The 26,049-nt window shown below is 34.7% G+C and overlaps 1 protein-coding gene across 5 annotated transcripts in view; it reads right to left on the bottom strand.

The window, feature by feature from the left end:
- AP4E1 (adaptor related protein complex 4 subunit epsilon 1) overlaps positions 1-26,049 on the bottom strand; it is a 139,645-nt gene that overhangs the window by 97,783 nt on the left and 15,813 nt on the right. For all 5 annotated transcript variants that reach the window (XM_074366107.1, XM_045524377.2, XM_074366108.1 and 2 more), the window contains exons 8-16: positions 24,270-24,343; positions 18,124-18,246; positions 17,911-18,020; positions 15,195-15,334; positions 14,038-14,150; positions 13,808-13,926; positions 10,141-10,443; positions 8,076-8,190; positions 2,721-2,844 (exon numbers count right to left, since the gene is read on the bottom strand). In XM_074366107.1, the coding sequence (XP_074222208.1) occupies positions 2,721-2,844; positions 8,076-8,190; positions 10,141-10,443; positions 13,808-13,926; positions 14,038-14,150; positions 15,195-15,334; positions 17,911-18,020; positions 18,124-18,246; positions 24,270-24,343 (1,221 nt within the window). The remainder of the gene's footprint in view (positions 1-2,720; positions 2,845-8,075; positions 8,191-10,140; positions 10,444-13,807; positions 13,927-14,037; positions 14,151-15,194; positions 15,335-17,910; positions 18,021-18,123; positions 18,247-24,269; positions 24,344-26,049) is intronic.

Genomic DNA, 26,049 nt, shown 5'->3' with positions numbered 1-26,049 from the left:
ATCTATCAAACCCTTTAGAAGAAAACTGGTTGATCTTATGTAAGCAGACAAAAAAAGTGGTCATGGGAACCAGTAAAATGACCCCCAGCATCTCTAAGATGCTCAACAGCAACTCAAAGGGATTCATGAATGCCCACAGCAGGATTATAGTGTTTCTGTAACCCTGTTTACCAAAATACATTCTTTCTTTTAAAAAACAGAAAAACAAAAGCAACTCCCACGTTTTACTAATAAATGATTCAAACATTAGGTTAACAACAACAACAAAAATATAGGCATGGTGGACACTGGGATGCTCCATTCAGATCCCCTTTCAGTGAAGGACTTCTTGCCCCAGCTGCTGGATCCTTTTAGGGATTTGCCTCAGCTGCAGAGAGTCACCTTACCAGAGATCATGCCCCTTTCCAGGGCAGCCCACATCCAGTGGTTGATGAATAGACATTTAGAATCCTGGCTACTCATTTTAGCCTAACTCAGGACAGCTCTGATGGGCTGGGGTTGGCAGACACTGTTGCTGGAAGTGTATCGCATCTTCTGCCCAAATCCTCTCCTTTCCCGTTCCTTCCAGTTGTTGATGCCAAGGGCACTCCTTAGTGTTCTGCACGCTAAATTCCATCTCAGAATGCTCTTCCCAGGGAATTCAGCCCACAATAACAGGCAAAACAGGAAAGGGGGGGGGGGGAAGGAGCCTAAAAGGAGCCTGAAACTATTAAATTTTTCTGGCTTACAATCATTGCATCTGAGCCTATTATCAATATAAATTTTCTTTGTCATGAATTACACATAGAAAGTCAAAGAAGCAGGAAAATATATAAGAGGGCAGCATAAAACTATTTTAAACACAAAATATGCTTTTTATGATATGAAACATAATATAAAAGAATTTTTTAAACATGAGTCATCTTTGCCTGGATTTTGACAATAATAATATAATTTATGGTTTTATACGGTATACCTTTGTATTATGTTTAATCAGACCATTCAAACACATATGTAAATTATGGCCAAGCAACCTTCAAAAGATTAGGGATATACTTAGCTCTAGTAATTCCCATTTGAGGTACGGTGCTGCCCTGTATTAGGGCTTAAGGTAAGAAATTCTAAATTAGGCTTGCTACACTTTATTCTTAGGTTACCAGAGAACACAGAAAAATAATCATCTCATCTCTAAAGCGGATTCACCTTGTCAATTACCATATAGGTTACTAATCTGTGAGCTGCGGTCCTCTTTGGAAAGAAATTTTAAATTGATCCCTCACAATAATATAGCATATATAGAATTCCTCAAGCTTTGCCAGATGTCATTTTTCTGAGGGTAGTACATGTACACACACAGGATTTACAAGGCCCTGTCATGTTCTCCGGATCCTAGTTCAATACTACAAAAGCAGATGCTGTCATCTGTTGTGCAGGTAAAAGGGATGTTTCTCCCTTGGAGAGTTTCTGTCTCTCTTTCCCTTGCCCCTCTGTTCCCTGTTTGAGGCACTTAATTGCTACCACCACGACCATCACATGAACACAAACCATATCTGCTCCCCTTGTTTGGAATACCAAAATTAAAAGTCTGGGGGGAAAAAAAGGGTGCCAACAGAGCAGTTAAAAAAACTCTTTCCTGATAAGAGAACTGAACTTACGCCATTTCATTCAGCATATCATTCTACACTCCTCATTATGTGTCATTCTTCTGATAAATACTTCTTATAACCATCTCACTGGAAGACTGACAAATGCAAAGATGACATAAAATAAGGTGACTGACTCCTTAATGAACATGAGAACTCAATGTTCAAATGTCATCTTTCAAAGTTGTCACCTATGAAGCTTTACCACATGTATTCCAAAAATGCTGCCATTACTCAAACATTTTTGAACTCTTTTAGAAGCTCCTTTACAACAAGAAAGCCATTTTCTTACTTTATGTCATATCAGTACAGTGACCAAAGATATCCAAATTGACCACTAAAATTTAATGAAAAATCAAAATTTCAATAAAATTTTGTGTGGTAAACTCAGCTTCTGAATAATGGTAACAATGACAATTATTAATTATGGCAGCTACTATTTATTAATCACTTATTATACACTGGGTTGTATGAGACACTTTACATATATTATCTCATTTTATTAACTTAATCACATTTTCAGTAATTTATTAGTATTTCCAAAATCAAAATGTACCTAAAAAGGAGGAAGATTTGGCTCCACATTAAGATGTTTAGACAAATATATCACCAATTTTCAGGGTGGCTGGAAAGCTCTGAAAGAATTTTGAGCAAAGTATACAGCTTCCTAAAGTGAAGTCAGTCACCTCATTTTATGTTCATCTCTATATGTGTCAATCTTCCAATGAGATAGTTGCAAGAAGTAGATTATGAGGAATGCAGAATGATATGCTGAATTCACCTGGGTATATAAGTTGATATGCTTCTTTAAAGTGTGTGTGTGTGTGTGTGTGTGTGTGTGTGTGTGTGTAAGCAAGATATACAGTGATAATACACATCATTACTAGGTATAAAGCTAGTACACATCCTATTCTGTCTTGGAAGTAAGTAAGCTCTCTTAAAGTACAAGGACAGACTGTACACTATCAACACCTTGAGAGCGACAAATAGAAACAACTGAAACAACAGTCCATGCAGAATTAGCTTTCAGGAATCCTTCAACATCTAAAGACATTTAAACACTCCCATGTTCTCAATTTTAATAAGAAGGGAACTTACTCTTTTAGCCCTGTCTCGGTACTATTTCCAGACACATCTGAACCAAGAGAAATGCCAGCAGGAGACTGTCGTCCAGTGAAGCCAGATGAAGAAAAGGAGAGTCCATATGGTTCAAAATTGAGAACTGGAATTTTAAAACAATAACAGAGGCTCATATTTAAAACAAAGCAAAAGTTATGAAAAAAATTGTCAAAGTACCATTCACTACTGAAATAAAATAATTGAAGACTATAACCCAGTGATAATTTTTTAATTAGAAGGGACTTTGGAGATGATATAATCAAATACTTATAGTAATAATAATAAAGTACCTATGATTTATTGAATATCTACTACAGTCTCCATACAATTAGCTGATCAGAGGCAAACAGTCCTTTATTTTTATCTTTTTACCTCCCTTAAAAGGGAAAAAAGAATTTAATTAAGAAAGACAATTGGTAAACTAGGTCTACTGAAAAGTTGGTGTTATTATGCAAAAATTAATGAGCTCTGAATGAAGAGATGACCGTGTTTTGTTTAACAAAATGCTCTTAGGTACATTCCTGTACCAAATGGACTGATGCCCTCAATGTGAAATCTCCCTTACAAAGAACAAGGTTTACCCAGGTTCAGATTCCTTTGAGTCTATATACCCAAATGAATTCAATTAGAGCCATGAAAATTTCTACTGCTACTGCAGATAGATACCTATTGTAGACAGGTAGAGCAGATGCCAAAGTCCACTCTCCTTTCTAAGTAACAGAACCCTTGATTCTTAGCTAGGTACATGGCTATCCAGAAAAGAGATGTCATTTCCAGACTCCTTTGCCATGTGACTGAATTCTGACCAATAAAATTATATACATATTTTGTGCACAACTTCTGGAAGGAATCCTCTTGGAAGAAAAAAACCTCCTCTCTCCCTTCCTCTTTTATATTCATGAAGCTATCATCAATCCTAGGCTGCCTACTTCTGGGTTTCTTTAATAGGAAAGAGCAATAACCTTGTATAAGGCCCCACTTTGCTTACCTGTTTTCTAATATGCTATTTAGCTAAGCTTAATCATAACTGGCACATTATCTTTTTGGACTATCTGGATTGTAATACAAGGGACCTTCTTAAATCGTAAAAAAATATTAGAAAATAAAATGTGACCTTCCACAATTATTATCTTCATTTTATAAATGAAGAAACTGTGGCAAAGAGTTTGCCATGAACTCACCCAAGATTACAAAGACAGAAATGAAAGAGCCAGATAAGAAATCAGATACTCTGGTCCTAGAGCTACACTCTCAATCACAATATCATACTGTCTCCTCCAAAGGAAACAGCACCTAATCCAAAGAATACTAAATAAATTACCTTGTTTGTTAGCTAAATTAATGATATAGAAATGATTGTTCAGTAGGAAAAAAATGGGCTAACTAATAATCAGGAGAACTAGTTCTTGATGTAGGTTGGGTGTTAACAAGATATATGAACTAGAACTTAATTTCTTTTCTGTAAAGTGAAGGGATTGGACTAGATCAGCAGTTTCTAATTGCTGATTTGATAACCAGGATCAAACTGACTTCACAGAATCTCTCAACTATCTTTTTTTTTAAACTGAAGTATAGTTGATTTAAAATATTATGCTAATTTCTGTTGTACAGCAAAGTGATTCAGGTATACATATACATGTACATATACATATTCTTTTCCAGACTCTTTTCCACTATAGGATATTACAAGATATTGAATACAGTTCCCTGTGCTATACAGTAGAACCTTGTTTATCTAACTTACATATAGTAGTATGTATCTGTTAATCCTAAACTCCTAATTTATCCCTCCCCCAGCTTTTCCCTCTGGTAACCATAAGTCTCTTTTCTATGTCTGTGAGTCTCTTTCCATTTTGTAAGTTCATTTGTATCATTTTTTCAGATTACACATAAGTGGTATCAAATGACATTTGTCTTTTCCTGTTTGACTTACTTCACTTGATATGGTAATAATCTCTAGGTCCATCCATGTTGCTGTGAATGGTATTATCTCATTCTTTTTTATACGTAAGCCAAGCTTTCAGACATTTAGATACAGAAGGTATAGGAGTAGAGCTCAAAAATCTGTATCATTTTTTTAAAGCTCTCTTTGTGATTCTGACTCATAATCATGTTTGGAAACCACTTGTCTAAATCTTTCTAAGGTCCTTCGCAGCTAGAATATCCTCTCACTTAAAGCTTTCCAATCATCTGGTTTAACCTTCTATCCCATATTGGCCTCTTTTAAGTAGCATATGTGACAGTCAGTCATCCAGCCTCTGCATTAACACTTCCAGTAACAGTGAAGAGCTCAAGAAATGTTTCAAGAGTTTAAGCCAAAGAGTAAGTAAATACGAAACGTTTAAGTAAAGAGCAGAAAGAATTCAAAATTTGAGATCGAGAGTTTGAGAACAGAGGAAAAGAAGACCAGACATGGAAGGGGACAGTATCTAGAAAATAGTCAAAATTCTGATCCTGAGACAAAGCAATTAAAGATTGTCATCTAATAAAGGTCTGGAAAGGCTCAATATTGAGAATGAAATTCAAACCACATTATTTTCATGTTTTAGTGAAAATTTCCCAAGATCTTTACAGAGGTGAAGGAGGGTCAAAAATTGGGGAAGTTAACTAGATGTACAAGACCTCATGTGCAACTAGGAAGCAAGGAGAGAATAATGGTATGCAGATAGAATCAGGAGAAGGAAGAAGGTAGCTGAATTGCAACTTAATGGATATGCAGAAGTTAACCAGATGAAGAATGAGAGCAAAGGACAATTTATCCAGAAGAGAAAGCACGAGCTAGAGGCAGAGAGAGTCCTTTGGGATTTGCGAGTTACTGAAGGTAATCCAAGTGAAAGAGAAAAATATAAACTATCCTGGGCATAAGTGAGTAATTCAAAACCCGTTTGTAACCTTCACAACTTTAGAGGCCTTGATTATATGCACACTCCTTTTTTATCTTACCTTGTATTGCAATTCTTTTATACTTTGATCACTTGGCTATACTTCTCTGACCATCCCCAGCTGTTATTATTTTATTTTTTGAGACTCTAACAATCTCTACTTCATGTGGTTTTCTAAAAGCCATTGTTCCACAGACAAAAGATTATACTGCCATTTCCCCTCACTATCTCTGGTTTTTGGTAACACTGGGGCTACAATATATTCAAATAATGTTTTAATAGAATAATCCACTCTGGTTCCAAAATGCTTTTCTTGGGTAGGAACTGGTAATAAAATTTTGTTCCCTACTATCCCACCTATTTTTGCCAATTCTTACTATATTACAATATTTTCCTTAAGTTTATTCTTATGGACTTGGTATTTTTCTATCTAAGAGAGCAAAGTACTGTATCATTCATAAAGTGACATTTAACTACTATTCTCTGCAAATGATTTATAAAAACTTCAAATAATATTAGTATCAGAACCAGCTGATACTTAAAGGATTCCAGAATTAATAACTTTTTAGGCAGAAAATACCTATTTTCCCCTACTCTTTATTTTCTGTCTTATGGCCATCCAAATATGAGACACATAACTTTACAACTTATTCCTCAAGTATTTATTAAATACTCACTATGCCCTGTCTTGCAACTGATTTCTATTTCCATGATATAAGTCTAAACTCATAAAATTTCAATTTTACTTTAGAGAACTTTTGAAAAAAAGATTTGGGAGGAGAGAGGAAGAGATTAATTTGACAGTTTAACCCCACTTATAATGATTCCATGGGAAGAAAAGTACTTGGCAAAGGAATGGATTAGACTGAGGAGTTTCAGGGTTATTATATTTGCATCAGCCACTTAACTTATTTTAAGGGAGAAGACAGGCAGTGCCAGGAATCAGGCTCCTTGTCCTACCTCCCCGTCCCTACCCTTCCCTTGAATTGCAGTAACAATGGCAACTGATGGCCCCCAGATATTTGAAAATAAGAAAATTAGGCAACTGGACCATGTCTCCCCTTCTGGAACTCCAGATTTTTACTCCATACCCTAGATATCAAGGCTTCTATACGCACTATAGGCAGAGGTTCAGCAATTGTAATTCAAACTTTACTCCCCACCCCCTCCTCATAGTCTATCAATATGTGAGGAGTTCAACAAGTAGGAAACTGATTACTTTTTGAAAGAAAACTGAATTTTCTAGGCCACTAGGTATCACTGTGCTAAATAATACGTCAAAAACCTTAAAAGAGCAAATACTTCTGCAAAAAAGATAAAATCAAGCCTATAGTTATTGTTTATACTTTTTGGTTTCATTTTAGGATCAACCATTTAGTTGTACTCAAATGCCTACGACAGAGCCTGGAAAATAATAAGTACTCAACAAAATCATTAAATAATAAATAGGAAAAAAAAGACCTTTCAACACTGAACTTTTCAGTATTAACATTCTGAATTCCTATATAGATAATATTCAATATCTAATGGTCTCCCCTTATTCACATATATATGCCCATTCACCATCCAAATATCTCAATGATTTCCTCTTTACTAAAATCATGACAGAAGTCTTTCCCTGACAGGCTACACTTCTTAACTGTAAAGATATTCTTTCCTATCTTAGCTGTTCCTAAACTCACTGATCAGGTATTCTGTTGGAGGAAGCATTCTAACACGCTTAAGCTATACAAGATTGCTCAGAATGAAAATGAAACTCTCTAGTCAACAGTAACCAGTTTGTTCCTCAAACTTTTCTGTAGATATGCTCGCATTAGTATCTGTCAGCCCTCTAACATAGTGACCAACATGATAATTCTACCCTAAAGTCCTTTTAAAACTCTGGGATGGCTGCCGTATCTTAGGCACTTATGTACATGGAATCTATGACTTTGGGAATACCTCTCCAGGCTAACTTTTTTTTTCCTGTGTACCCCAAAAAAGATCAGGGTAAACAAGTAACAAGCAGATTTAAAGAGAGATAATATAAGTAAATATCCTCAGTTATTTACTTACATGACTATAATAGCAAGTGCATAAAAAATGATTTTTTTCATTTATATATTTTTTATTCAAGTTTTTAAAAATTAACACACACTTCTTCAACAGATTTTTTTTTTCTTTAAAGGAATGGATTTTGAAAAGAAAAAATATGGGGCAGACAGGTATGGACTAGAAAATAAATACAAATATAAGCTGTTTTGGTAATTGCTTTATCACCACAACAAATTAGTACAGAGAATGCCCTATACAACACAAACTGTTCAAAGATTGAGGTGTTTTCTTAGGCAAGGCTGAAGATTTCAGTCTCTGGTATTTGGAATTTAGGCTGCAGTCCTCATTTCTTGATGGACCACTGGGTGTGTGGCACAGTCACTACAATATAGCTCATTACAAACCCATGAAAAATTACCTTTTTCCTGAGAAAGCTTTTCCTCTTGCCGTTGGTGGTGAGGTTTATAAGGTGCTGCCCCCTGACTTAGTTCTTCAGCCACAAAACCATCCAGAAAAGATAACGAAGAATCCACCTATATTAATGTAAAGCAAACATTAGGAATTAAAAAAACTTACCCTAAACAGTAGGCTGTACATTCACATAAGTAATTTCAGCCCGTATTTCCTAAAAACAATTTTTAAGTGAAAAACAAAACTTCAATTCTAGAAGTGCTACTAAACTCTCTAGCTTTCTGAAACATCTATAATCAAATCACTCAGCTAAGAATCTAACAGTATAAGTCATTCGCACTTATTATTAACCTCACTGCATTGCAGAATACCTTTTTGAGCATCCAGCATGTTAAGGCATCATTTTAGGTACTATGATTGAGACAAAGGAAGATACAGGTCCTGCCTTCATGAGATTTGTAATCTACTAGAGAAGACACATACACTATGAGCTATAGTATCTGTATTAGTTTCCTCCTGCTAGGGGCTAAAAACAAAGTGTTGGCAAATGCTAGCTCCTTCCAGAGGCTCCAGAGGAGAATAAGATCCTTATCTCTTCCAGCTCCTAGAGGTTGCCAGCATTCCTCAGCTTGTGTCCACACCACTTCAGTCACTGCTACTATTGTTACTTTGCCTTCTCCTCTCTGACCCCTTGCCTCACTTTCATAAGGACCCTCGTGATTGTATCATGCCCACCCAGATAATCCAGGATAATCTCCCCATTATAAACCCTTAACTTAATCACATCTACAAAGTTCCCTTTACCATATAAAGTAACATATGCTCAGGTTCCAGGGATTAAGGTGTGAATCTTGGGGAGGTCCATTATTCAGCTTCCTACAGTACCTTTAACTATCCTATTCCCTTCTACCTAAAAACATTTTTCATAAATCTGTGAAAAATTACTTAATTTCAACAAATACATGAATAAAAAAGGTACAAGAGAATGATTAATAAAAAGAAATAAGAGATGAAGAAAGAGTAAGGGGGAAAAGAGAAAAGAAAAAGTGAGGAGAAAAAGAAAAATGAGATTCACAAGAGGATATAGCAGTGATGACTTGACAAACCACAGATTTGCTTTTCTTGGTTTAGCCAAGGGTATGCAAGCAGCTCAGATCATTGAGAACAGCAGATAATTCTCAAACATTTAACTGGCATATTACACTCTGAATTCGGAAAGGTTTCATTTCCATAAGATTCTTAAGAGCTAAAGCTATGTCATCATTATCTTCTATTGGAAGAAAGGAAAGTATAGTTACCTCCTAGTTTAATACTATGTATAGTACATTTATTCATATAGTCTCTGGAATACCTACCAAATGTCAAAGCAAGGCCTCTAGCCTTCAGGAGCTAATGAAAAAAATTAATGAACAAAGGTTCAAAATTAATACAAGCCATGAACATTTCAGTCAGAATTAGTGGACATCCTCTCTTCTTTCTTAACTGTATTACATCGAACATAAAAATTTGAACAAATCTGACTTTCTTTTGTAAGTTGTCAGATTTATACCAACATGAAGGAGGGACGGGTACAAATTCAGAGGTGAGCAGTAACTGAGCACTTTGGGTTAAAAGGGGCAGTGGCTGAAAGTAGGTGGGAGAAGGGAAGGTGGGCGATCAGGTTCCAAAGCGGTAAAGATTTTGATAGTAGATGGACAAAATAAAATGGAGAACTGTTTTTTTTCCCCTACAGTCTCAAACAAAAAAGAGTAATAATAAAATGGCATATTCAAGAAGTTCAAAGGGAATAGAAACTAAAAATTCTCAAATTACTATATACTAAAAGAGACTGTCAGAGAATATAAATCCCTTCACTGCATTTCTCCAGAAAAAATTAGTTATCCTGACTATTTAGAATCACTACTGAATGGAGCTCTCAAATTCTCTCTCATACTAATGTGAGAAAAACTCCAACCTTCATCTTAAGTGCTACAAAACTACATTCTGATATATTCCAGATACAACACAAATGCAAGAATTTTTCTGTTTAAAGATAATGGAATTTTTAAAAAGATGGAACACAAATGTCTCACCACCATATCTTCACAACTCTTATCAACTGGAAGCAAGCTCTTCATAAATTCCACATTTTCATTTAGATGTTTTAATTCAAACGCATGCTGTCTCAAACAAGTATCCAAAGATGTGGTAAATTCCTGGATTAATCTCTCAACTATATTAGAAGAGTGTGCTTGCGGTGTCAATTTGGTCACAGCAGCAATTAACCAGGCTTTTGTTTCTGAAGAAATGGAGTCACTCATAAGTAACCTGTAGAGCTTGGTTATAACTTCCTCTGGTGTTTCCTTACCTAAGAGGTAGGCATACTCCCCTAACACCTATGAGTAAAACAAAGAGATATGTATATATACACAAATATGAAGTTATACAGCATCCATATTCAGAAATCTACACAAAACCTACTGCTGGAGTAAATATAATCTAGATTAAACATATTCTCATGGTGAAGAAATTATTTAAGATACAATTGTACATTTTAGGACCAAAATTACACCAAGAATTGGAACTAAACACAAAAAGGTTTTCCACATCTTTATCGTTAACAATATATTGAAGCAGCATACCTTTACAAGTTAGCTTTCTTTTGAACTTCCAGGTTTAGATGTTGGTTTTTACAAGCACTTTCACATTCTGTTATTATTTTCCATTAAGCATTTAAGCAAGTGGTTCTCACATGCTAATATGCGTAAGAGCAACCTGAGGTGTTTCATAAAAATAGATTTCTAGGCTCTGCCCCCAGATAATCTGATTTAGTATGTCTGTGATGGGGATCTACAAATATACATTCTGAACAAGCATCAGCTGATTCTGATGCAGATGATCCACAGAAGAAACTCTGAGGAACACTGATCTGTTATGTATTCTTTCCTACATCTAACTTACTCAAGTGATACATAACCCCATTGGTCTAAGAATCATTAATAAACTTAACAGTTTTAATTTATGGAGTATGAGATCTTTCCTAAATGGTATTTATAAAGCATTTTCATATCTTTAGTGTAATATTTGGACCAGCAAGAAAAAAACAGGGAGGTAAGGTGATAGGCAAGAGGAGATCTATAGTTAGTAACAAGAGGGAAAAAAAAGAAATAGGAAAATAGGACTACATAAGTTCAGTCCTCAAATAATTAGGTAATTTTTTGAGTGGTTTAATAAAAGATGGGAGATAGCTTTAGAAGAGCAGGTAACCTAAAACTCAGTTCAAAAATCAATGGACTTAAGCTTTTGAAAAGATAGAGTAGATGCATTTCCCCCCTAATCTTCCTGCTAAGTATACTGAAAAACACTTGATATTATACATACAACACACATAAAAAGACTTTGAAAGGTAGAGAAAAGAAGGCAGATCACAAAGGACCATGGTACCTAAGGAACAATACAGTGGCTTATCTGTTGCCTCATATACCCTAGCTTAACTGTTGCCTTATATACTCTAGATGCTGGAGAGCCAGCATCTAGAAACACCAATAGGCACAGACAAAAAAGTCCCAAGAAAAGTCTGCCCTCCAGCCAAAGAGCCACGAAGACAGAAACTTTTAGACAAAAATCTTTCTACCCCAGTCAAGCACCCTACAGAAAAAACTAGTCCCTCCCACAGCAGCAAAAGTGAAATGGAGAGGAGAGCCAAGACTTTCACCCCTCCAGGCTGTTAGAGGCACTCCAACTTCCCAACATGGGTGATTACAGAGAGAGCGAGTGGAAGCCAGGACTTTCATCCTCATCAGGCTGTAAAAAAGGCCCACTCCTCTGCAGTGTCTGTGAAGACCACATAGGAAGCCTGTACTTCACCTCCACCTAAGTATAAAGAGGTAGCCCTCCCCCTCTCTGCTGGGGTGATGTAAGGGGAAGCCTAATTGAAAGTAAGGTGGCTCAGATAATGAGGCCACCCCTTCAGTATCAGTGGTGGCCACACAGTTACGGATCTCTACACGCTGTTTCAATACCATCACCAAAAGAATTTAATCGACATTTATAGAATACATATCTCAACAATAAGCAGAATACCCATTCTTTTCAGGCACTCACAGAACATGTAACAAGACAGACTATATCTTAGGCCATAAAATAAACCTCAACAAACTTAAAGAACTGAAATTATAGAGTATTTTCTCTATTGACAATGGAAACCATCTAGAAATCTGCAACAGGAAAAATAACAGGAAATTTTCGAAACACTTAAAAAAATGAAACAACATCATTCTACACAATCTTTCCAGAAAATAGAAGCGGAAAGACCACTCTCAACTCATTTTATGAAGCCAGTATTATCCTGATACCAAAACCAAACAGATAGAGTAGGAAAAAATTTGAAAACTACAGACCAATACACTTCATGAACAGAGATGCAAAAATTTTTTAACATGGTCTCAAGAAACCTACAAAAAAATTTCTAGATTAATAAGTGAGTTCAGCAAGATTGCAGGGTACAAGATCAAAATGTAGGAATTAACCCATGCACTTATGGTCCATTAATCTACAACAAAGGAGACAAGAATACACAATGGAGAAAAGCTAGTCTCTTCAGTAAGTGGTGCTGGAAAACTAGACAGCTAAATATAAAACAATGAGATTAGAATATTTCCTCACACTATATATAAAAATGAACTCAAAATGGATTAAAAACCTAAATGTAAGACCTGAAACCATAAAATTCCTAGAAGAAAATAAAGGCAGAACACTTCGACATAAATCATAGCAGTATTTTTTTTGGATCTGTCTCCTAAGGCAAAAGAAGTAAAAGCAAAAATAAGCAAATGGGACATAATCAAACTTAAAAGCTTTTGTACAGCAAAGGAAGTCATCAACAAAATGAAAAGACAACCTATGGAATAGGAAAAAATATTTGTAAATGATGTGACCACCAAGGGGTCCAAAATTTACAAATAACTCATACAACTCAATATCAAAAAAACAAATAACCCAATCAAAAAATAGGCAGAAGACCTAAACAGACATTTTTCCAAAGAAGATATACAGAAGGCCAACAAGGACATGAAAAGATGCTGAACATCGGTAATTATTAGAGAAATGCAAATCAAAACAGCAATGAGATTATCACCTCATACCTGTGAGAATGACTATTATAAAAAACCTCTACAAGTAATAAATGCTGGCAAGGATATCAGAAAAAGCAAACTGATTTTGCCAACAACCACATGTAAGTTTGGAAGCAGATTCTTTACTAGTCAAGCTTCAGATGAAAGAGCAGCCCCAAGTGACACCTTAATTACAACCCTGAAAGACCCTAAGCAGAGAACCCAGCTAAGCCATGCCTGGACTCCTCACCCACAGAAACTGTGAGATAACACAAGTATGTTGTTTTAAGCACTAATTTTGTGGTAACATTACTATGCAACATAGAAAACTAACATAACACAGATACATGAGTATTCACATATTCAAATATAGATTCACATAGAAAACACAACAGATGTATTGCAGAAACAGACAGACATGCAAATAAGTACCCATATATAAAAGACCAGCCAAGTGAGATGGCAGTGAGAATGAATAGACAATTAAATAGTTAAGTGACAGAAGGTGGCCACTGGGGAAGAAAACTGACAGCTGAAAGAGTTAGCTGAGTAGAACTGAATGATTTCTGAAGAAATAATGCTGTTAGCATTTGGTTTTATAAAAAATAATGTTATAAACATTTACAATTTAATGTACTCTGCTCACCCAGCTCATAACTTGAAGAAACCTCTGTGGATAGAACACATTTTCCACATCTAGTAAAGTGAGATAAGACTGAACTGCATAAAGCCTTAATTGTTGATTTTCTGTTTCATCATCAAAACCTACAAAGAAATTGAGACATATTTTAATTTCCTCTAAATTCTCTAAGGACTCTGTAATAAAAGCACTTAATTTTAAAATCTTTACATTGCAGAACACAATAGTTTACTAACCTTCTGCTAACAGTCTGAGAAAGTTATTGGGAATATCAGGATGCATTACATCTCCTCCCACTGAAAACACAGCATTCATTGTCTGAATAAACCATGCATTATCAGGAGCATATGTGTCCACAGTGTTAAGAACAAGTACACTTCCAAATGCCACTTACTAAAATTATCCTTTCTGTATCAACCTTTAAAAAAAATAACCCTCAAAACAAACAAACAAAAAACACTTCAATTCATCCTAGTTCAGCATTTATACCTTTAACCTCTATCAATAAACTGTTTTGGACTCCAGCTTAATGTAAAATAGGTGCTCAGTAAAAGTTCATTTAATAACCCTAATAAACCAAGTTCATGTTGCTTTATTTAGCATACTATCTTGCACGTAATAGGTATCCAATAAACAAAAGTGAAATAATTTAAAGAAATGTTTCAGCTAACTATGGACAAATACATAAAGGAAAATGATATATACTTCAGGGAGGCTAAACGTTGTGGCACATCTATCTGAACAAGTTGTTTATTCTCTTTTCTAATTTGGTCCTCTTAAGTTCTAAAGTTCTATCACTCTGCTGGCCAGAACTATAGCACTGGCAGGACAAAACTATACTTAGGCAATTTCCAAGATAATTTGATCAACATTATTCATTCATTCAATCTCAGATTTAAACAGCAGACATCTTAAAAAGAATGGAATATCCTTGTGATCTGTAAAGTTCCTCTGACTCAAGGAAAGTCACATGTGAATAGAGTTCCCAACTACTTTATTGTGACAATTTCCAGTTTAAACAATAAAGGATAAATGTTAGCATCCTGATCCTCTGTGCCCCACTTATCTCCCCAAAACAGTATGAACTTTTACTCAGAAAAGAAACTGAGTAGGAAGTAAAGTCAAAGACAAGAAGGGACTGAAAGACGGATCACACAGAGATTCTGGTATCTTCCTGCTGATAATACCAATGGAATGAAAAGAACCAGGAAAAAAGTCATCCCCTAAGAAGTCTACACAAATTCAATTTTCTTTTTTTGACAACAAGAAAGGCCTCAATATCAGGAATGGAAGTTATTGCTGTGTCTCTGAACTCAACCTGCTAGTAACCATGTCTATAAAATCATTATGTAACTAAAGGTATTGAATGACTTGTGGTCCAAACAAAGGATATTTCTCAGCCAGCTCAGCTATTTTGCCAACCAAATTGACAATAATATATTCTTCTTTGCTTTGATGTAAATATTCAAGCATCTTCTGGACAATCACTGTTATATTCTGTGCATTAGTAATTCTGTAAAGAAGTTCCAGAGTCTATTCAAGAAACAGAAATAAAAACAGTATTATGACACTATGCATGACAACACCAATAAATACAGTAATATATAGGCTTATAACGGTTCATTCTTTTACTTTTTTGTAACTCAACTGTCAGTTAATAGGCGCTCAAGAAATGCACATTTCAACCGGAATAGAAGTTAAGAAAGGTAAAACTATTGTCCAAAAAAAAGTCCCAATTATGATTAATTCCAAAGTCTAAAAGCATTCTATTGATGTAATTATGATTTGACATCTCTACATTAAAGGCCATGTGAAGACTAAAAAATTAAAAGGTTTATGTTTTCTAAAAACATAACAGCTTCTTAAATCTACATTACTTATCCCTGTGTGCTGTACATGTGCATATACATACACACACTCACACATATATATAAAAATCCTGCCTTGCAAACTGCTTTTTCCACACTACCCAAATGACAAAAAACAGCACTTGCATGGGTTTGTCTGCTAAGGGCAAATGGTCTTTAATGTATGGACAAAGCTCAAGTGTTTCAAAGCCCAGCAGGGCCTATATTCAGAATCTCAGATTTCAAAGAAGTTTTATAGCTACTTTCTCAGGGCTGAGGAATATATCTCTTGGTGCCTCAAGCAAGACGAAGAAAGACCAGTACCAGAATAAGCCCCCATTTGGCTGGCTTTCTAAGGCCCTACATTAAAGTTCTAAAAATATCATAGTTCCCAGAAATCAGTATGAGACAAGGACAATAATGAGAAAGTATCATTTACTGGCATTTCAGGATCAACAGTACAAACTGCAAGAAAATTTCTACATATCATACTTGTCAAATGCATTCAAAATATTTTTAGGGTTCTTTCTAATTTTTCAATCCTAACACCCAGGACTTCAAGTACAAAGGATAACAGATTTTGAATTTTTTTTAAAACTGTTCCAGTTAATCCTTAACACCATTTAAAATCTATAAATACACAGGTCCCTCCATCAGTAGTTTTCAACTTTTGAAGATGCTTCAGACATGCTTCCTGTAGACTCTAAACTGTATGTTCTGTATTTTTAGATAATCTATACTAAATTTACTTCCTACTCTAAGACCATGAAATTTAACATTCCCAGGACTAAATGGGCTATAAGGATTTGCATGGCTAGAGGTCTTTTCTGTTAGCTCCTTCTTGCCTTTTTTTTCCTTGAAGAAAAAGAAAGGTAATAAAATAAGGTAAAGGGGACTCACAGCCCCAAACAACAGGTCACTCCAATACCCAAGGACCAAAGTTCTTGCCATATAATTGCTGATAGAGGTTAGTGAGAGTGGCATTGAGGAGACGGTACTGAAGTGCCTTCTTGGGGTACCTCTGATAGCACCTTCTCCAAAGAATTCAAACTACTCTTCTCACTGCAGGTAATGCACCAAACAGGTCAGACTTGATAAATTTAAAAGTTGTCTAATTTCCCTTTGACTCTCATTTTAAAATGAGAGCCCAGTAATTAAATATAGCAATAAGAAAACTGTACCTAAGTCAACACTGTTCAATTTAGTAGTTAACCACACAAAGAAAATGCATGCTCTATATCTGTTCAAAGTGGAAGAGCCATGTAATTATTTGTTACTGTCCCATGGTACCTTGTCATTTTCCACAATGTCTACACATAACAATTAGTACATTTGTAAACTTCCTGGATTCAGTCAAGGCAGGTAACAGTTTTCAGAAGACAATAAATATGAAAGTAAAACATATATATATACATGCATATACATGTAGATATATATATTTATAAATACGTACTTTGTTTTAAAACTAGTACCTTTTAAAATTCAAAACTCATCTTATCTTTTAAAAATTACAACTATTTAATGCAATACAGTGTTCTCTCAACTTTTAATTCATTGCTTTTAAGTAATTTAGGTGTTTAGTAGATTCTTTTTATTATTTTTAAAATCAAAAATAAAAGTATCCACTCTTGTTAACTAGATCCCATATACCATTTTAAATGAAGAGATTTCTCTACATGAGAATTAATAGATATATATACATAGACACTCAAGCAGATACTGAAGCAATTTTGTCTAAGGAAAAAGTTGGAAAAAAAAAGTAAATTATACACCTTTCTTTCCAATAAGTTCAAATAATTTTAGGGATATCTTTATTAATTCTTTCAACATTCCTACATATTTAATAGGAGATGTATTACCCATTTTATAGATGTCAAAGAAAATAACAAAAATTTTTTAATCATCACAAATTACATCTTAAAATTGTACTAATATGAAGATCTGGGAATGGAATTCAGATCTTCTACTGATACAGTTCTTGGACCAAAAAGATATTAATGAATCCTATACAGGTAACTGGACCTAACTCCTCCAACTTGTAACTTAAAACCATTCTTGTGGATACTGACACAAATACTTTTTAGAGAAGTTCCATAAACTTTAGTAGAAAGAACAAAATGCACTCGAAAGTTAAAATACATGACATATACATATACACATACACACACATACACACTGCCTACTTTACTCTCTCTCCATAATACCAACAAAAAGTTTAAAAACTATAACACTTGATGTACACTACTCATGATGCCAGTTTACCTCTCTTTTAATAATGGGATCAGGATGGTCTAAGCATTCAATTATTGTCATCTGGTGTTGAAGAGCCAGAGTAGGATCCTGTTGGATAACATAGGTAAGAGCCTTCAGTCCTAGAAACAAAGATTACATTATGGAAAGTGACTTAAAACAAATAGCTAGCAAATTTCAAAAAGCTCTCTTTGTAATTTCCATCAAAAGGACCAACCATCTTACCTAAATATTTGAGATTTATTTTAGGTGACAAAACAAATTTTCCAATGCACTTGGCAGCCTTCTCAAGTAATTCTGATTTGGGATAAACAGAATAAACTGTATGCACACATTCAAACAGAATAGCTAGAGAAATAAAATATAAAAATATCAGGGATCTTATTAAGGCATAATAAAAGAACATATTTGTATAGAACTCATAACAAAACAAACTAATCAAAAGGTCAGTTTTAGTCAAAAATCTTATTTACGGAAATTTTTCAAAGACATAAAATTTACTATTTTCAGGCTTACACAGTTATTAGGATTACATCACCACAGTACAACTTAAAAAGAGTTATATATATATTAAAGGATAAGAATGACATATTCATTCATGCAACAAGTATTTTCTGAACCCTCCTATGAACCAGACATTGTTCTACTAGTATGGATACAGCAGTGACAAAAACCTCTGCCCCCAAGGAACTCACATTCTAATGGACACAAAGTAATGTATTCATTGTTCCTATGTAAATAGGTATTTCCAATACTCCTTGAATTCTTCAAAATAATTTATTCCCAGACAGTTTTACCACTTATACACAGAAACCGTATATGGAATTTATTTCAAAGTGGTTTATTTTAATATAATCATTTTAGTGTGCTCTAGCATTTATTTCAAAATAGAGTCACTACTCAAATAGGTCACTTTTTAAAAATTAACCTTCAAGGATACAGAAGATCTACTGAACATCCTGATAGTGTTCAAATTTGATTTTCTTATATTGTCAAAGATCTGATAACTATAATAGAGGATCAAAGTAGACACAAAAAAAATTTTAAACTCTCTTAAAGAGCATGAGTCAAAGAGCTGGAGCTTTGCCATCATAAAGAACAATCACTGAGGCACCTTCACGTCCTGTGGAATCACAGTATGAGAAGTGAGACAGAATCAGCAGACTTAAAGACAGTTCTACTACAAGTTGAAGCATATCATATCTTTGATAGAATCACTCCTGCTCCATTTCTAAAAGCTTAAAACATTTTCTTCCTATACAAGATATAAGGTAGATCCTGAATATTCAACTAGCTATGATTTTACACTGCTAAGGTGCCTATCAATTGATACACACATAAGTTTTGAGTCAAAAACTTTACAAAAACAAACACCTCCTAAAGGAGAGGAAAAAAATCAGAAATAAACATTTTAAAGAAATAAACCTCTCTTTAAAAAGGGAACTGACTTTGATTAAAGGAAAATCTACATAGTAAGTCAAATGAACCTAAAAAGATACTTTATATATTCAGATGTTATGCTGTAAAATGTCTTTACTCTGTGCTATGAAAAAGCTGACTTAATGACTTAATGAACTAAATAAAGAGAGCCTTTAGGCAACTGACTAATCAACTCAGCCAGGAGCAGAAAAACTACCAATAAATCCAGCCCTGAGCCTATTTCTATGAACTAAGAATGATTTTACATTTTTTGAGATGTAAGTGATATATAACGTTATTAGCTTTAGGTGTACAATTACATTTTTAAATGTTGTTTTTAAAAAAAAGGCAAATGTATGACAGAAACCTATATAATCTACACAAAGCCTAAAATATTTACTATCTGGTCCCCTTTTCAGAAAAAGTATGCCAAACCTTGAAGCTATGTGAAAGTCCTAAGAAAGATTAAAAATGATGATGCTTCATTTTCTATCATAACTGACATATTTTTCCTTTATGGATTTCTGCTATTCAGAGCTCTCCTGCTATCAAAATGTTTTACTAACAAAAGCTTCTCATTATCCACCTAAAATTTAAACTTTTATATTCAGATGCTCATAAGATTTCTAAAACCTAGTTTAATATTCAAAAAATGCATTTATTAGTCAACAGGCATAAATAAGCTGAAAATGAACTTAATAGGTTTTTATTACTTTTAAATAATTTAGAGGCCAAGTCCCTTTATTCTCCATCTCTGCAAAAATCTGAGTATAAGTCCATAAATGAAAAAGCAGTCACTCTGCTGTCTTTTCACTGCAGTGGTTAAAAGAAAAGCACCTCTAAGGATTTCTAAATGAAAAAACACAACAGGGAGCTTTGTTTACTCCTCCGGTGCAACCCAAGTCCTAACAAAAACACCATCAAGTAAAAATTACCAAATTAAAAATTAGTAATGTCCTAACATTTGTGACACTGTGACTTTATCATAGATATCTGGGGTTGGATTACGCACAAAATTTGAAGAACTTCTACTGGCACCTTATCCTTCAGACCAGACTTCAGTTTTAAGTGAGTTATCTACCGTTACCACTCTGGCAAGGAGATGGGGGTACCGCCCAGTGAGGGTAGTAGTCCAGATTCTCCACTCTGCCTCCTTAGAGAGGGAGGGAATCCTGGTTCCTTCTGGGTGGGGGATGGGAGTATCTCGCTTGGTAGAGAGGGAGGGGCACCCCATTACTGCTCCCTATGTGGTCTCTACTGAGATTAATGGGGTTGGCCCCAATATGTGTGACCAGTGGTAAAAGCCTTGACTCTTTTAATAAGCTGCTTCTAACACCACTTCAGTAAAGATGGGAGGGGTACCTCATTATCCCCTACTCCTGGATAATGCGAAATCCAGCCTTCCCACATCTCCACTAACAGAAGGGCCCCCCTTAAAACCTGGCAGAGATGAAACTGCAGCTCCCCTCTTGGGCTTCTCCACCACCAGCCCCATAGGAGGGTTGGGGCACCTCATTATATCTGGTGAGGGTGGAAACCTTGACTCTCTACTCAGTCTTTGCTGCTGTGGGTGGTCCATAGCTTTTCCTGTGTGGTGCTTGATTGCCATAGAGGGGCTACTGTCTAAAAGTTTTCTATCTTGCTAGTCTGCCCTTCTTTTCTTAGCCCTTTGACTGGAGAGCAGACTTTTTTTGGTGCATTTTTATCTGTGCCTGTTGGCATTTCCAGACTGCTGGCTCTCCAGTACCCAGTCTGGGGTATATGAGGCAAAAAGAAAACCCAGGGTACTCACCTTGCTGTCATTCCTTGCATGCCAAGGTCGTTCCTTACAAGACAAGGTTCCTAACTACTCTACCTTCTTCATCCACCTTTCAGAGTCTTGTGTACTTAGTGGGAAAAACAAGGAAAATACTTCTATCTTCTTTTGATGGTTCTATCCCTTGAACTTCATTTTATATAATTCTTCCAATTCACTACATAGTTGACTAAGGTCATTCTCATCTTATCTTTACCCTGCCCAAAACTATTCCATACCTCTGTATTTATACAGTATGAAGTCCAAACTCACTTGGCTGCTATGAGAGGACCTCCACAATATGGCCTTTCCACTGCTCCCACTACAAATCGTCCAATGAGGGTGGTGAGTCACTGTTCTCTGAAACTGTTCTAAACATTCTCCATTCTACACAATCTTTCATGTTCCCTCTGCTTAGAACTCCCTTCAGTCTCCCTTCTGGCTATTTTAATCCTACCTACCTTTCAGAGTCCTATTATATCAAAAAATCCTTCTGTGCCCTGAAGGCCACAGAGATCTTTACCACCTCTGGACTCCTGTAATATTTATTCCCTGCACCTCCCCTTCACATTCTGCCTTATACTGGCATTATGACCGCATAAATAATCTTTTCCATTATACTGTAAATTCCTTGAAGGCAAAGATTACATTTTCACTTCTTCAAATCACTTTATACAATGCCTGGCACATAGCAGATACTCAATAAATGCCCCTGATGTGATTTATTTCTTGATTTGGCACTAAGGTAATTTATAAGAATGGAACTTCCACAAAAATATGGTTTAGAAAGTATTAAAGCTGAAACCTAATAATGTAACTGATAAAAGTAAAATAACTTTCTCTTCTTTTAATTCAATTAAAACATATTACTCACTGATTAATCCAGTGCCAGATACTGGGACATTCTCATCAATAAGACAGACACAGTCCCTGCCCTTATGAAGTTTATAATTTAAAATACACATTCTTAAGCAATCAAATATTTATATCAAGGTTACAAGAGAATATTCTACCATTCATAAAGGCAATGTAAGCTATAAACTGTATCAATACAAATATGGGGAAAATGCAGAACAATGCAAAGATGAATAAAGGAAATAAACAAAACAACAGAAACTAAGTTTCTGTGGCAAGGTGAAACACTGGACTGACAGCCTACAAAGAAATAAATTGTTGGTGTTGGTCCCAGCAATCTTAATAAAAGGATGTCCTAATGGAGAACATGAAAAAAAACTTCCTCAGGTATACAGTATTCTCTAAATCGAAAGGAATAGGTAACAGTGGTTATCTCCAGGAAGGGGAACTTGGTGGTGAGTGATAAGGGTCAAAAGGACACTTACTGTTCACTGTATACCCTTTTGTACCTTTTGAATTTTGAACCATGTGCATATATTACCTATTCAAAAAAATAAAAAAATTAAAGCTGAAATGTCAATTACCAAAAAAAAAATCTCTACAAGAAAAAAAGCATATTCTTAACTGATTTTAAGCAGAATTCCTTGAGAGCCTTTCAAACCCTACCCTAGACCATGATTATATCTCAAGCGAAACTTTCTAACTTAACTTTAGCTATCTACAAAGATTCTGACACTTCTCTGGACCTTCCTACAGCTCCTAGACAAACCACCTGACTCAGTAAGGGTCATCCTTATCTCTGGTCCCTTATTCTTTCTATTACATAGTAGGATCCTAGATAATATCAATGGTTCATTACACTATACATTCGTAAGGGCAGGGCCTGTGTCTACCTTATTCTTCCTTTAATCTTCCACACTTAGCATGGAGGAATATGTAAGTCAATCAACTCTTCCCTCAATCTGTAGCTAGTTTACAAATCAAGTTTTTGTTTTGTAGGCATTCAATAAATATTGATTGGACAAATGAATAAACCCATCTTATTGCCTTAACTACCATTTATACATGCAAAACAAAACATGTATCTATCCTTCAAAATTTCCTATCCCAATTCACTACCATGTGCATTATTTTTCCTGTACTAGTCTTATGCATGCAATCTTTTCTTCTTATTCCTACTGCATTTTTGTCAAGCACTTTTATTACAGTAAACTAGTTCAATGTTTGCCCTCTAGTTTACCCTAAACTTCTACAACAACTGTTCTTAAAGATCCAGAGTTTACCACTGTCTGGAAGAAAAAGTAACGCTCTTCATCCCCTCCTTCATGGTATTTTACTAGGTTAATAAATGACTTCTCATTTGAGTTATATCTTTCAATGCCTCTTCTACTGCTCTTCCCCATAGCATGCAAAATTCAAAGTGCTTTACTTCTATCTTTTAAATATCTCCAAATATGTCAATTTCTTCAATGAGTGTTCTCAGACCGATCAATAAAGAACAGTTCCTCCCTCTGGCTATTAAGACTAAAGGTTTCTTTTTTGGTTACTTTTCTTATTTCTCCTACCTTTTCCCCAACATCTTACTCTTGTCTCCTATCACTAAATTACTTTTTAAAATTGTATTTAACGTAAACAGCTATTGTCTCCTCACAAAATAATGTTATTATTCCATATCCTTATCTATATTATACTCAGCCTTCAGTTGTCTTCTCAAATATCACTTTTTCAGAAAAGCCTCCCTTGTTCTTCCCTCATCTAAGACTAGCTGCTATGCTCTGCACAGTAACTTGTAATTCTTCTCTGTAATGTTTATAGTACCTGCCCCTATCCATCTATCTAGGCTGTGAGCTCAGTGATAACATTGTTTTCTTCACAGTTGTATTCCAAGCATTTTGCACAGGGCCTGATAAATAACAAAAACTTAAGAAATATTTGACTAGTTGACTGATTGGTTTAAGAACTGTCTGCAGTATGGAATAGATCTACTGGGTTATCTTCACAGTCAATTAGATGCTTGATGAATATTTTCAATAAAGAGAAAATTTTTCTTTAAAATAAAGTCTTAAAATAAAAAGAGAGACAATTATAATAATAAATTTACGTCAACATTTGAAACAATGCTGTAATTTCAAATTATTTCTATTAGTTATTCAATGCTTCCAGTGAAAAATAATAACCCAGAAACCCCCTTAAAAATTAACATTTAAAATTCTATTGGAATTTACAGTATTCTAACACAGATTTAGCTTTAATAATGAAAACACTATTAGTCATTAGAACAGCATTTACATATGTTACCTACCATATGTGACATTGTGATTTAACTCAGCTCTTCGTAAGGATTCATCAAGAACATCATACATTAGTTCACTTGTCCTGTTTAAAAGATATTTTATTTGCAGCAGAATTATAGTATTATAACCCAATAAAACATAGTTTTTCAAACTTCTCTCTCTTTAAAACTGAGGATCTACAGAAAAGAAGTGAAAGAAATTCATTTTATGAAGTTATGGGAATTTCACTTCTTAAAGATTCCATTCACTCTTTTTCATGAGTGTTATAATTTCCTGCTTAATCAAAGCTGACTAGTCAATGAAAAGAAGTCAATCAACTCTTTCCTTAACCTGTACCTAATTTACAAATCAGGTTTTTCTTTGGTTGAACATACTATCTTTTATATTTTCTTTGTAGTGAATTATTTGTTTCAAGTTACTACAGTAATACTTCATATATCCAGATTATTCCAGACAGTATATTATCTATATTTTAAATACTGATTTTAAAAAGTATTCAAATACTAGTCTTTCTTTGAGCAGCACCAGGTTCTTCAGAGAGAAAATTTTAACTTTCATTTAAATATAAAGAAATTATATTCTGTGGAACTAACAGATTTGTACCATCCTCAAGTAACTGATTATAGTTACAGTAACTAGGGTGAAGTACATACTGTACAAACATGCAGTACTTTATACAGCCCTAGCACTGTGCCTGCAAGCCTCTTCTCCAAAGAAAAGTCTTCTCCAAGAGGCCAATGTGAAACTATGGCTTCTCAGCTGATACTTTTGTATGGTTTATAAACTAAAAAAGCACTAATAGAAAAAAAACCATCATCAACATAGAATATAGACAATAGTGCCCTGCAGAGAAACTATACTGTAAAACAAACAGAACTACCAAAATAATTTGAGGCTATACAAATTACATATCATGTATGTTACATCTTTCTCAGAAAATTTTTTTCCCAAATATACAGCTGTAAAATTCAATTTGAAGTGCATGTACTTTTATTCCATCTTAACTGAAGTATAAATACCCAGGGAGAATCCAGAACCATATTCTAAAATTCCTCATTTTATTACGTAAGCATTTCTTCCACAGACAACAACCATATAACAGACATTACAAATCCCTCCCCACCAAATCTGGTAATACTACACCTAGATTACAGTCTAGTTTCTCAATTTTAAAAGCCAATGTCTGGCATCCATAATTAACCACATGAAATGTGGAAACATTTGCAGACATGGTTGAGTTAAATGTTAATAACCTAAGAAGACATAAAACACAGGAAAATATTCAAACAACAGATATAAAAGACCATAAGTATAAGAGAATTTCCAGTAAATTACTTCTTTCAATAAAATGCATTAGAATCCTATAATAAAAGAACTTAACATTTTCACTTTGCCACATTGATCTAAGCATGTCTTAAGAAATCTATGTTAAGAAAACATCTCATTAGAGTTGGGACAACAAAGGATAAAATATTTTAAAGTTCCATAACATTATAAAAGAGTTCCACTCTTTATTCATTTAATTAAGCCTAATTTCTATTCAGCTGAGCTCCCTAAACTCTATTCAACATACTGATCTTTGAAGTTTCCACATTCACCCATGAAAAAGGAAGGAAGGTAATGAGTTAATGAATTTAGTAAATTCACTAAATGCCTCCAAAGTTATTTCCTGACAACAAATGATGGCATTAAATCTTTTTAGACCAGTGAGGTCTGGATGCATTACTATGAAATTTGTGATTTTAAAACAAAATTCCAGCAAAATCCATCTAGAGCTCCACAATAAGA

This window comes from Camelus bactrianus, chromosome 6 (genome assembly GCF_048773025.1).
Source record: "Camelus bactrianus isolate YW-2024 breed Bactrian camel chromosome 6, ASM4877302v1, whole genome shotgun sequence".
Lineage (NCBI taxonomy): Eukaryota > Metazoa > Chordata > Mammalia > Artiodactyla > Camelidae > Camelus > Camelus bactrianus.
The sequence above is the reverse complement of the archived record's forward strand: the minus strand, read 5'-3'. Positions and strand labels throughout refer to the sequence as shown.